At 61.7% G+C, this 11783-nt stretch overlaps 1 protein-coding gene across 1 annotated transcript in view; it reads right to left on the reverse strand.

Moving 5' to 3' along the window:
* MYO1G (myosin IG) overlaps positions 1-11783 on the reverse strand; it is a 61914-nt gene that overhangs the window by 38970 nt on the left and 11161 nt on the right. The window contains 8 exon segments of the mRNA XM_026652119.1: positions 40-300; positions 1255-1461; positions 4016-4132; positions 5340-5435; positions 6801-6854; positions 9682-9847; positions 10140-10233; positions 11177-11385. Coding sequence (XP_026507904.1) covers positions 40-300; positions 1255-1461; positions 4016-4132; positions 5340-5435; positions 6801-6854; positions 9682-9847; positions 10140-10233; positions 11177-11385 — 1204 coding nt within the window.

Below are 11783 nucleotides of genomic sequence, written 5' to 3' on the forward strand. Positions count from 1 at the left end.
CCCGGTCCAGGATCAAGCCACAGCACATCAGCCCTACGCGTGACCCCAGCCCCAGTGCATGCTGGGAGAGGAGGCGGTGGGTAGGGCCGGGTCCTGCTGGGCAGGCCTCCAGCCGGGCTGGCTGCGTGGCCCGAGGTGGCTGGCTGGGCTCTACCTGTTGCTTTCGAAGATCTCGAAGCCGTAGATGTCCAGCACGGCGATGACGGTGTTCTTGCCGTGGAGCCGGGCGTCGTAGTTCTTCACCTCGATGACGGTGTTGATGCGCCCCACGATCCAGCAGAACAGCCGCTCGTAGATGGCCTGGGGGTGGGGAAACGCCATGAAGCAGAAAGTTCCCCCCTGACAGATAGTCCTAGGGGCTGGTAAGGGTGAAACTCCTTCCACCAGGTGTGGGGCACTGTACCTTTCAGGAGCGGGCGTGCTTAAGCCACGCCCTCTGGGGGCGGGGACAGGTAGTCAGCACTCGGACATGTGGGGGAGGCTGAGGTGCAGGTTTCACTACTGCCCCCTGCTGGACGAAATGTCATGGCTGTGCAACTCTACTGCCATCTAGTGGCTGCTGTGGATATAAGCCTTAACCCTACTGCAGGACAGGATGCACCTTAAGCACAGGGGCTGTGGGGTTTTTGCAGCTGAAGGCTCTGGGTTTGATCCTCACTGTGGTATAACCAGCCACGTCCACATGGCTGCAGCCATGGAGCTGTCTGGAGCGGCTGACCCCGGGAAGGGCTTTGAGCAGCTCCTGGCCTGTGTTTCTATCCACACTCTTCACCCCAGGCTCCCTGACATTGCAGCCCGGGTGCCTTGGACGGGGACGGATGTGGGGTACATCAGAACAGCCCCACTCCAGGCTGTGGGGCCGGCAGCTGTCAGTTTAGTGACCTCATTTAACTCATCCCCATCAGCAGGGGATGGCAAACTAGCCAGGGTGCCACAGGCCCAGCGCAGAGCGGCCAGAGATGCCCAGTCCCTTGTGGGCAGGGTGACAGTCACAGCACGGGGTGAAGCCTGCCCCACAGCTGCCTGGCCTGGAGAGAGAGAGAATCTGACACGTAGCTGGGGGCAAGCATGACTCCCGCGAGCTCATGTGTACCAGCTGGGAGCCTGGCCCCGAGCAGGCAGTGACGGGGAAGGCAAGGGGGCAGCTAGGGCGCCCCCCACAGGAGCTGTGGCGCATCAGGGCGATTGGAAGGAGGACACAGAGGGGCAGGGGGACTCGGCAGGCCCCGGTTCCCAGCTCCTCTACCCCTTTACCTTGGCGCAGGCGTCCCTGGCATAGTTGGCTTCCTTGCCACTATGACCCTTCTCGATGACCTCCCCGCCGCCCGTGGCCACCGCGCGGTACAGCAGGGTTCTCAGCAGACTTTCCGGCTGGGTGGAGGTCAGCTCCGCTAGCTGAGAGACCAGCTCCCTGTTCTCTATCGCCACGGCATCTCCCTCGGTGACGAAGCTCACGTTGCCCTGGAAATCCATCGAGAGAGACACAATCAGCGGGGGAGAGGGCACCGGCTTCCCCCTGCACGGGCCTGAGCTGGGGGAAGCCACCGGTGCCCCAGGGACACTGGGACATAGAATCATAAAACTGGAAGGGACCTCGAGAGGTCATCTAGTCCAGTCCCCTGCACTCATGGCAGGACTAAATATCTAGACCATCCCTGACAGGTGTTTGTCGAACCTCCCTGCTCTTAAAAATCCCCAATGATGGAGACTCCACGACCTCCCTAGGCAATTTATTCCAGTGCTTAACCACCCTGACAGTTAGGAAGTTTTTCCTAATGTCCAACCTAAACCTCCCTTGCTGCAATTTAAGCCCATTGCTTCTTGTCCTATCGTCAGAGGTTAAGAAGAACAATTCTTCTCCCTCCTCCTTGTAACAACCTTTTATGTACCTATCTGCCTTAAGCCTTGCGAACGTTCCTCAGTGGGCACAGAAAACACACCGTGCACAGGGAGGCTAATGCCCACCCCCCGCGTGAGGACACACTATGGACAGACGTCAGACAAACACGCACGGACCCGACGCCTAGAAACACAGGGCCGGATTCTCTGCTCCCTTGCGCCTCACGTCATCGTCCACCCCGGGGGTTAAACACGAGGGTGTTTCACACCTATCGGCACAGGTGTGACTGGTGCCTGGGTGCCAGGCTCAGGGCCAACAGAGGGGCAGCCACAGGAGTGGACCCAGAGTGTAGTAGGGCAGGCAGGTGAAGAGCCCGCCCCGTGCCACGTCAGAGGTGGCACAAACTTCGCTCCTTGCTGCAAGTTGGCTCAATTTTCCTGCCCAGTGTCAGCCGGCACCAGCCTGCCCGGACGCAGTCACAGGCCAGAAAGGTGCGCGGGGCCACACCCGCTGCACCCACTGACAGCAAAGGGACTTGTCACCGAGGACAAGCAAGCATCCCATTCCCTCACGCATGGGGAAACCGTCAGGGAGAGGGGCCGTGCCGTGCCCCATGCCACACAGGAAGCCTATGGCAGGGCCGAGAATCAAATCTCACCCCCAGGACAGTCAGTCCTGTGCTTCAATCGCCAGACCAGGCCTCTGCCAATACACCAGGGCTGCCCACAGGTTTCTGGATACATTCCAGGACACAGAACGCGCTGGCACAGCCGGCCTGGCTCTACAGACTCAGAGTGAAGGCCCCATCGCCAGGACTTGGTCATATGCATGGCCACATTTAAGGCAGGTCAGGTCACTGCACTGCCCGAGGCTAGGGTGGACAGGTGTCCAGTTTTCAACCGGAAAGTCTAGTTGAAAAGGAGACCTGACAGTGTCCGGTCAGATCTACTGACCGGACACCCAATGTCCGGTTACAGCGGGTGGGGGAGGTGGGAAGGTGCCAGGTCATCACCCAGCCAACCCCTACTCAGCTGGGGCCGCCTCCTACCTGCGTCAGGCAGCTGCAGCTCCCAATCCCAGCTCTGCAGGCGGGTCCTTCCTGACCCAGGTGCAGGGCGGAGGCGGGGAAGAGCAGGGAGCGAGGACTGAAAGGGGGCAGGGCCTCAGGGAAGAGGCGGGGCAGTGGCAGTGCCTCAGGGGGGAAGAGATGGGGTGGGGGGACATTCCAGAACTCCTGCTGGAGTGTCCAGTTTTTAAATATGTCAAAGTTGGCAACCCTACCCGCAGTGCCCGGGCCCAGTCGGGTGAGCTGGGGACAGGGCCGTGAGGAGCGGGCACCGCTCAGCGTAGCTCAGACCTCCCGGTTATTGTCATGCGTGGCACCGTACGTCCACGGGCCCGTGTCTGTGTGCAGTGAGGTTGGCAGCCGGGCCATGGGCGGGGCCCGATCCAGAGCGCTGCTAAGTGCCCTCATGAAGGCTAACCTCCTGCCAAGCACCCACAAGCTCTGCAGGACCCGGATCCAGACTCAATCCCAACCCACCCGCCTCCCGGGGAAGAGTCACTGGCTTCCTGGGCCATCAGGTGCTGGGCCTCGATCTGCTGCCCGGGTGGGGTGGCTGGCCCGGGCGGGGTGGCTGGCCCGGGCATCCCCCAGGGCGCCCGGAAGGGCCGGGGGAGCCCAGCTCAGCTTGATGAAGTGCATTTCCCTTGAGCCCTCTGCCAACCAGTCTGGCATGTGTTTGGCTGGGCAGGCTCCGGGGGCAATGCTCTAGGAGGATCCCCTCCAGATTTCGGCCCACAACTTCAGCGCAACTTGAAGAAATTCCTCCCCCCCGCAACGAACCTGGGCCAGGTGTGACACGGAGCTAAGCACACGCTGGGCAGGGCTGTGGGAACCGAGCCCTAAAAATGGGTTCGCGTACCCCAAACTGACCCCGCCCCCATCTCTGCCACGGGCTTACTCAAGTTCCGATCCGGGGGACCCTGTGCCCAGCCCCGGGCGACACTCCTGCCGGGCCATCCTGGTCGGTCACACCCCTCCCTGCAGAGTGGCTGGGCTGGCTCAAAGGGCCCCGTGGACCCGGAACACAGCCGGCGCTGAGAGCCCTGTGCTGGCTGGGCTGGGCTAGGCACAGGGGAAGGGATGTATCCGCCGGCCAGGCCATCGCTTACCAGGTGTAAAATAGTAGCCAGGATCTTGTAGACTGAGTTGATCTCCTCCGGGCTGAAGCCGATCACCTTCATGGCGTCTGCCACGGCCTTGAAGTTGGACTGATCGCTGGTCAGCAGCTGGGAGATTGGGGGGTGGAGGGGGGAAGAGCAGATGAGAGATGAGTGGTTCCCAGCCTGGGGGAAGGTGCCAGCTGTATGGCTGGAGTTCATGCTGGGCATCCTGCCCCCACAGCCCCTCCCAGGGTGCCTGCCCCTGCCCCGGAGAGACCATCTCTACCGGCAAGGGGATCGCTCAGCGCCTTGGCCGACTCAGTCCTTGCCAGCAGCTAGTGCCCATGGGGGCAGCGCCCCTGGATCCACTGAGGACTGGGCTGAGAGCCAGCAAACTCATTTCACACAGGCCACCAGGCAGCCAGGAGGTGAGAGTGAAACTGATGATCTACCTCGCGCCCAGCACTGCAGCGTCTGGCCTGGAGGTGAAAGGCGCACCCGGGGCCCCCTCCGAGCTGTATGCAGCAGAAGCCATGTCCAGCTGGATTTCTCCAAGTGCCACCTGCCCGCCTGCCCTGCATCTCCTCTGTGCGATGGGGGAACGGGACGCAGAGAGGCGCCCAGCGAGGGGCATGGCCCACATTCAAGGCAGGGGCTGCAAGAACCGTGCTTAGCACTTAAGACAGGGCTTTCTCCCTTCATGGTGCTGGATGCACGTGAACCCGGGGATGCTTACAGACTCCCGCACAGGAACTATGATTAGCCCCCCCATGGGGGACGGCCAGGGGTGGGGGGACGGGACTTCAGCCTAATGGGAGCCCTGGTGGAAACTGTGTGGGTGCATTAGATAGCAGGTGGCTGCAGTCTCCACTGAAGTCAATGGGATTTGTGCCTGGTTACACCAGGGATGTGTTTGGTCCCGGAGCGCCCCAGCAGCTCCCTCCCTGCAGAGTGTCGAAGCTGCACCTGTCCGGGCCGAGGGAAGCCCACTGATCCGATCGCCCAGCCGTGAGGCGCCTGTCGGGAAGCCAGGCCTTTGCTGCACTGAGAGCTGGCTCTGGTGTGGAGCAGCAGCTCCCAGTCCCATTCCCCAGGGCGAGCTACCCACCCGGCCCCTGCCTTCCCCATTCCAATGCACAGGGCCAGGAAGATCCCTGGGCCCAGGTTTCCAAGGGATCAGTGATTTGTGGGGGGGCCCCAACTTGAGACCCTTAGAGGGGCCTGATTCTCAGCCCGGGTCTCTGGCCCAACAATTGAGCCCCCCAATCACCAGTCACTCGGGGAACCCTGAGCAGCCTGGCGTGGTCCCCCCTTGCGTGGAACCGGGACTCACGTTGTTGCTGGCGCCCTCGCTGGTGAAGCGGTAGGCTGCAGGGTCTCTGCAGAGATGGAGGGAGACCAGCCGAGGGTCCGAGGCCCCGAGAAGCAGCTGAGGGGGAGAGACAGGGATGAGACCCCCTCGTACCCGGGGCATGGGGGGATAGCAAGGACCTGGGCCATGTCTGGCACCCGCTGCCCGGCAGGGGGGCTCTGGCTGGCCTCTGAAGGCACGGGAGCTCACCCAGCACACCCAGGCGGGTGGGTGTTCCCAGGGAGCTGAGACCCAGCGAAAGGACGGGGGGTCAGGGTAGCGAGGTGTTGGCCGGCGAGGAGGAGGAGCTGGACCGTGGTGCCGAAGGTGGGAGAAAACTGGCCTAGCAGTAGGGTGACTAGATGTCCCAATTTTATAGGGACAGTCCCGATATTTGGGGCTTTTTCTTATATAGGTGCCTATTACCCCCCACCCCATCCCGATTTTTCACACTTGCTGTCTGGTCACCCTACCTAGCAGCCTCAGCTCTGCCCTCCCAGCCCGACCTGGGGGGAGAGGGAGCAGGAGAGACAGGAATGGCTGGGCCCCATCCTTGGGGCGGCTGGTTAACGTGCTCCCTACTGGGCCGGGGCTGAGCGAGAGCCAAAGGAGGCGGGCGGCTGCAACGTGCCAGAGATCGCGTGGCTCCGCAAGGTGACGGCACCCACTTCCCCTGCTGTTCTGAGTCACCGGCCTGCGGTTACCCGCCCGGGGCCCGGCTCGCTATAAATAAGGGACGTGCAGCAGCAGTGGAAGCCACCGGGGCATCGCCGGCAAGTCCCGGCGCTCAGCACAGCCCCGTTCTGCACCGAGGCCTCTGCAGCGCCAGATTCCCTGGGCGAACGGGATCCTCCTCTGCCCCCAGCCCGGCAGCATCCGAGGGTCTGAGCGCATAGGACTGGGGCCGACCTGGTGGCACAGCTGCCTGGCCACAACTGGCAGGAAACCCACGGGATGTGCCCCTGTGGCTGGTGGGGTGGGGGCCTATGAACCGTCCCCACCTCCCCCTTGTTCCTCCTCCCTCTCTTTACTGCGGCTGGCTGGGCTGCTGCCACCCCTTAAAGGTGCCAATGAACTCAACGCAGGCTGGCTCTGCCTGGGCACCACCCCCAGCCAATCCCTGCTGCCTTGGCACCAGTGGCACAGCAGGCCAGCTCTGCCAGGGCAGCCTGATGTTCCTGCAGCTTGTCCCCAAGCTCACTGCTGGGGGCAGGAAGCCTGGAGGCCCTGGCTGAAGCCGGACTGGCAGCGGGCCCCACTAGAGAGACCTGGGTGGGTTCTGGCGGCATTTCCCTCTGCTACTGATGGGCGCACATCCCATCTGTCAGTCGTCTTTATTGAATCACCTCCTTATCCCTGCCCCTTCCCCTAGGGAGCCAAACCCTGCAGCCTCCCGGGGATCCCCCCGCACCCCAGACTGCACCAGGATTCCCCCCGACTCACCTGGTAGAAGGAGTGGAAGTTCCTCTCGCCCGGCTGCTGGTGGAGGATGCGAGACTGCAAGGGAAAACCCAGAGGAAGTCAGTGCCTGGGGAGGCCGCGTCTCGCAGCCCCAGGCCGGTCCTTGCCGCGCCCCATGACTGTGGGTCCCGTGCTGGCACATCCAGCTCGGCCCCGGTCGCTAAGGAGTCACCGCCAGCTGCCAGATTTGCTCCAAGCAGAGACAACGGGCTGGTGAGACCAGAGAAATCCCCTCGTCTTAAAGGACACGCCGGTCCCTGGTAAAGGAAAGTCCACACCCAGAGCGTTGGCTGCCGGAACAGGGCCGATTCCTCCCTGTGCCTTATTTTGCTGCAGGATGGAACCAGCCCTTCGAGGTTCATGCAGCAATGTAGCAGTGTCCTGGCCTTCTGGGTGGGAGGCCTCGCCGCGGTCCTGGCCACCGGGGACCGTTCAAGAGCCGGTTCTCTTTTCAAGAGAGCAGAGGCGTTAACTCCAGTGTCCTGGCTAAATGCCGGTGAGTCGCTACAGCCTGTCCGCCTCAACTCCCCCTGCAGCGTGGATCCAACAGCCGTCTTCCCTTCCTGCCCTAAGCTAGTAAACAGCTGCTGCGTTGCCCCCCAGAGGTGGCTGCATCCCAGTGAGGGGTGAGGCTATTTCTGTGTGTGCAGTGCTTTGGGATGAAAGGCATCTTGGGAATGTCAGAGACTAAGGGCAGGCCTGGGAGGCAGTGGATCGGAACGGAGCCTGTCACCGAGAAGGGCGGAAGAACCAAACAGGAGACGCGCGAGACAGCTCCGGTAGAGTCACCGGAAGGGCTTGTTGCCATTTGGGGTGCACGGGGTCTAGGATACGTCACACTCGGGGAGCGCCTGTCCTGGGGGGATCTCAAAGCACTTGACAAAGGCAGGTCAGCGTCCTTCTCTCCAGCGGGGGAAGTGAGGCCCAGACATGATAGGGTTCCACAGCACGCCAGGGCCTGTCTCCTGACCCCCAGCCCACACCACTAGACGACACTATCTCTAGCGTGAGCCCCCCTAGCAGGGCCACGTGACCTCCAGGCCATTGGATGCTTAGGAGATGATGGCCACTGGGCTGTCTCCCAGCCCAGCAAGGACTGGTACTACACCTGGATGCAAGGCCCAAAGGCCACTCCCCCGACCACAGCAGGCTGCAGGCCCCAGATGCCTCTCCCCTGCCATCTCTTCCCCTGCTCTGGGGCCAGCCTCCTTCCAGCAGCCCCCTCCATCTGAGATCTCTCAGCCCTTCCGCTGAAACGTCAGAGCCCTTCCCAGCCGGGTCTGATAACTGAACAGGGCTGCCTGGCCCAGAAAGGGGCAGGCCGCCCTGTGACGGGAGGGCCTGGGGACCGCGCTAGCACACCGCGATTTCTAGGGTTTAGGCCAGGTGGGAACTCTCAGCCAGTCCAGCCCAGCTAACGCCCCCCAGGATGGAGCTGAACCAGGAGGCTTCACATGTGGAGAACCAAGGCCCCTGCTCTCCTTCAAATACAAACAAATGACAGAGGAGTTGCTTGCTCAGGACGTGCTGAGGGATCTAGGGAGGGTCCCTGTGTTCCCGAGGCCTGGGCCTGCCTGCTAGGTACTTCCCAGCGCAGCCAGGAGAGGGCCGATCTGCTCGGAAAACATCCAGTTATCTCCCCCGAAAGCCATGTTCTGAACCTGCTCCCCAGGCCTGGGCCTGCCCCGGGCACAGCTCATTGGGTCTCTCAGCCCTGCAACATCTCTGTCCCCCACCAGGTGAAGGGGTGACTTGATCCCAGCCTCTAAGTCCCAGCATGAGGAACAGATATTTAACAACGGGTGCTGCAGTCTGATGCCGTGGGATGGCTGGAAGTTGAAGCTAGACACATTCAGATTGGGAAGAAGGTGTCAGTTTTGGATGGTGAGAGTAATTAGCCATTGGAACAATCTACCAAAAGCCGAGGTGGAGCCACCATCACCGACAATCTTTCAATCAAGACTGGAGATCTTTCTAAACCAGGGGTCGGCAGCCTTTCAGAAGTGGTGTGCCGAGTCTTCCTTTATTCACTCTAATTTAAGGTTTTGTGTGCCAGTGATACATTTTAACGTTTTTAGAAGGTCTCTTTCTATAAATCTATAATATAGAACTAAACTCTTGTTGTATGTAAAGTAAATAAGATTTTTAAAATGTTTAAGAAGCTTCATTTAAAATTAAATTAAAATGCAGAGCCCCCCGGACCGGTGGCCAGGACCCGGGCAGTGTGAGTGCCACTGAAAATCAGCTTGCGTGCCGGCTTCCGCACGTGTGCCATAGGTTGCCTACCCCTGTTCTAAACCATCTGCTCTGGGAATGATTGTGGGGCAGTCTCTGGCCTGGGCTAGACAGGAGGCCAGACCAGATGATCACGACGGTCCCTTCTGGCCCTGGGATCGATGAAGGACACCGTGAGCAAATGGTCCTTGATTTAAGGAGGAACCAAGTCCTTCCGCCCCTTACCACAGCCCGGATTAAAAGGAGAGGGGATCTTCCAACCCAGGGTGACGGCATCTCCCTAGCGAGGGAGGAGGGGGCTCGAGGCTCATACCCGGCCTGGAGGCACGGCCAGGTGAATTACGGCAAAGCCCGAGCTTTCCACTGCCTCCCAGGCCTGCCCTTAGTCTCTGACATTCCCAGGATGCCTTTCATCCTCTCGGCCTCTTCCACCCAGACCCTGCGGCCCGACCCGCACGCGAACCAGCCAAATGCTGTGCCGCAAGGGCGCTGCTCCGAGCACTGGGCCCATGGTGCCCACCTCCATCCTCTTCACCCAGCAGTGCATGTTACCGGCCCCCCGCTTCCATTCCCCCCTGCCACTGCCCCTCCCTGCTCGGGCAGCCCCGGAGGGGACCCAGGGCCGTACCTTCTCCAGGAGGTAGTTGTTGATGTGGCCGCCGGTGGGGTCCCCTTTGAAGTCGAAGTTGATGTCCATGTATTTGCCGAAGCGGCTGGAGTTGTCGTTGCGGTTGGTCTTGGCGTTGCCGAAGGCCTCCAGGACGCAGTTGGACTTGAGCAACACGTTCTTCACCCTGGGCCGGGCGGGAAGCAATGAAGGGAACATCACGGGGGGGGTCAGGCTGCATTACCCCCAGAATCGGGATTGGCGCCTCCATGGGCTTGCCACAGACGAGCCCCCCCTCCTGTTTGCACCCAGGGACGATCCGCAGCACTTGCCACCTACTCAGGGTAGCGGCAGCTGTTCACAGGGAGGAAGGGACTTGACCAAGGTCACCCGACAGGTCATGGGCAGAGCTGGGAACAGAGACCAGGTCTCCTGAGTCCCAGCCCAGTGCACGGGCCAGTGCTGCTGTGACCTCTCACCTCTCCACCTCTTCCCTCTGGCTGGGGTTAGTGATGGCCGCTATGTACTGCATGATGTATTTACTGGCTTCCGTCTTCCCAGCACCACTCTCCCCTGCAAGACAGACAGACAGGATGGGAAGAGGACAGCAGGACGGGCGAGGCTTTGCTGCCCTAGGTTAACGCCCATCGCCCCGGCACACACCCGGGAGGTCATTAGGGGATGGGGTTTGCGACCCCGGCGGCTGGTGAGCTCAGGGCTGGAGCACGGAGCCTTCGGTGCCAGCGCAGCCTGCAGGAGGACAAGCCTCCACCAGCCGTCCCTTGTGCCCAGCCCTGGCCTGGCAGGGCCCCGTCAGCTGGGTGGGGGCAGCTGAGGGTCCGCGGCCTGTTCCCATGCAGATGTGCTGGTGATGGGCTGTCAGTATTGTGGCCACTAGGAACTGCCCTGAGGCTGCTGAACTCAGCTCGCGGATGGCCAGGCATGGCCAACCTGGGCCATATTTGAACCGCTGAGCTCGCAGGGAAAGTGTGACCCCCAGCTGAACAGATGGGGGGGGAGCAAGGTGACACCTGGGGGAGGAGGGTGGGCAATGCCAGAGCCCTGCCATCGCTGCACTGCTGGCTTCCAAGGTGCCCTGTGGGCAAGGGGAAGTGGGTGCAGCGCTGCCAGCCCGATCCTGAGGGGACGTTTGTTCGCAGCCTGAAGCCGCCCCAGATGACTCCAGCTACTTGGGGGTTCCAGCTCTAGAGGGAGCCAAGACTAGAATTCCAGGAGGACGTGGGGTCGAGGCGGTCAAGGGTTGGTCCAGCTGGGGCTGCTGCAGAATAGGCCTCAGATGGCACAAGGACAGGGGCAGCAGGGGGCTCTGGGCCGGGACGGAGGTGCTCGGCAGAGCTGGGTGGGAGTCCAGCATGTCGTAGCGATGCGCCAAGGGGTGGCGCTGACAAAAATCACAGAGGAAGCAGGAATCAGGATACATGCTCCTACGTGAGTGCATGTGTGGGCCGGACGGATGGACAGACAGAGGGGCTCTGGCTGCCCCGCCCACTCAGACCTGAGATGACGATGCAGGTGTCTTTGGCTCGGCGTTTCATGGCCTTGTAGGCGGCGTCGGCCACGGCATAGAGGTGCGGCGGCCGCTCGTACAGCTCTCGGCCCTGGTATTGCTCGATCACGTCCTTCCCGTAGAGCTGCGTCTGCTTGTAGGGGTTCATGGAGACCACCACCTCCCCGATGTAGGTGTAAATCCGCCCCATCTCGAACCTGCAGGGACCAAACCCACTCAGGCTACAACGGCCTCATGCATTGCCCCAGAACAAGAGCTGTACCTGGAGCTTTGCCTTCCAACAGCTTCATACCCCCACTGCGCAGCACTGCCCTGCCAGGCTATGGAGCAGCACCCCCTACGGCACAGCCACCCTGCATTGCACTGCCCGTCAGATCCATAGAGCAGCGCCCCCTACGGGACAGACACCCTGCAGTGCACTGCCTGTCTGATCCATGGAGCAGTGCCCCCTACGGCACAGCCACCCTGCACTGCGCTGCCAGTCTGACCCATGGAGCAGCGCCCCCTATGGCACAGCCACCCTGCACTGCGCTGCCCGTCTGATCCACGGAGCAGCGCCCCCTACGGCACAGCCACCCCGCAGGGCGCTGCCCGT

Source organism: Terrapene carolina, unplaced genomic scaffold (assembly GCF_002925995.2).
Source record: "Terrapene carolina triunguis isolate 2854851 unplaced genomic scaffold, T_m_triunguis-2.0 Scaffold111, whole genome shotgun sequence".
Taxonomy (NCBI): domain Eukaryota; kingdom Metazoa; phylum Chordata; order Testudines; family Emydidae; genus Terrapene; species Terrapene triunguis.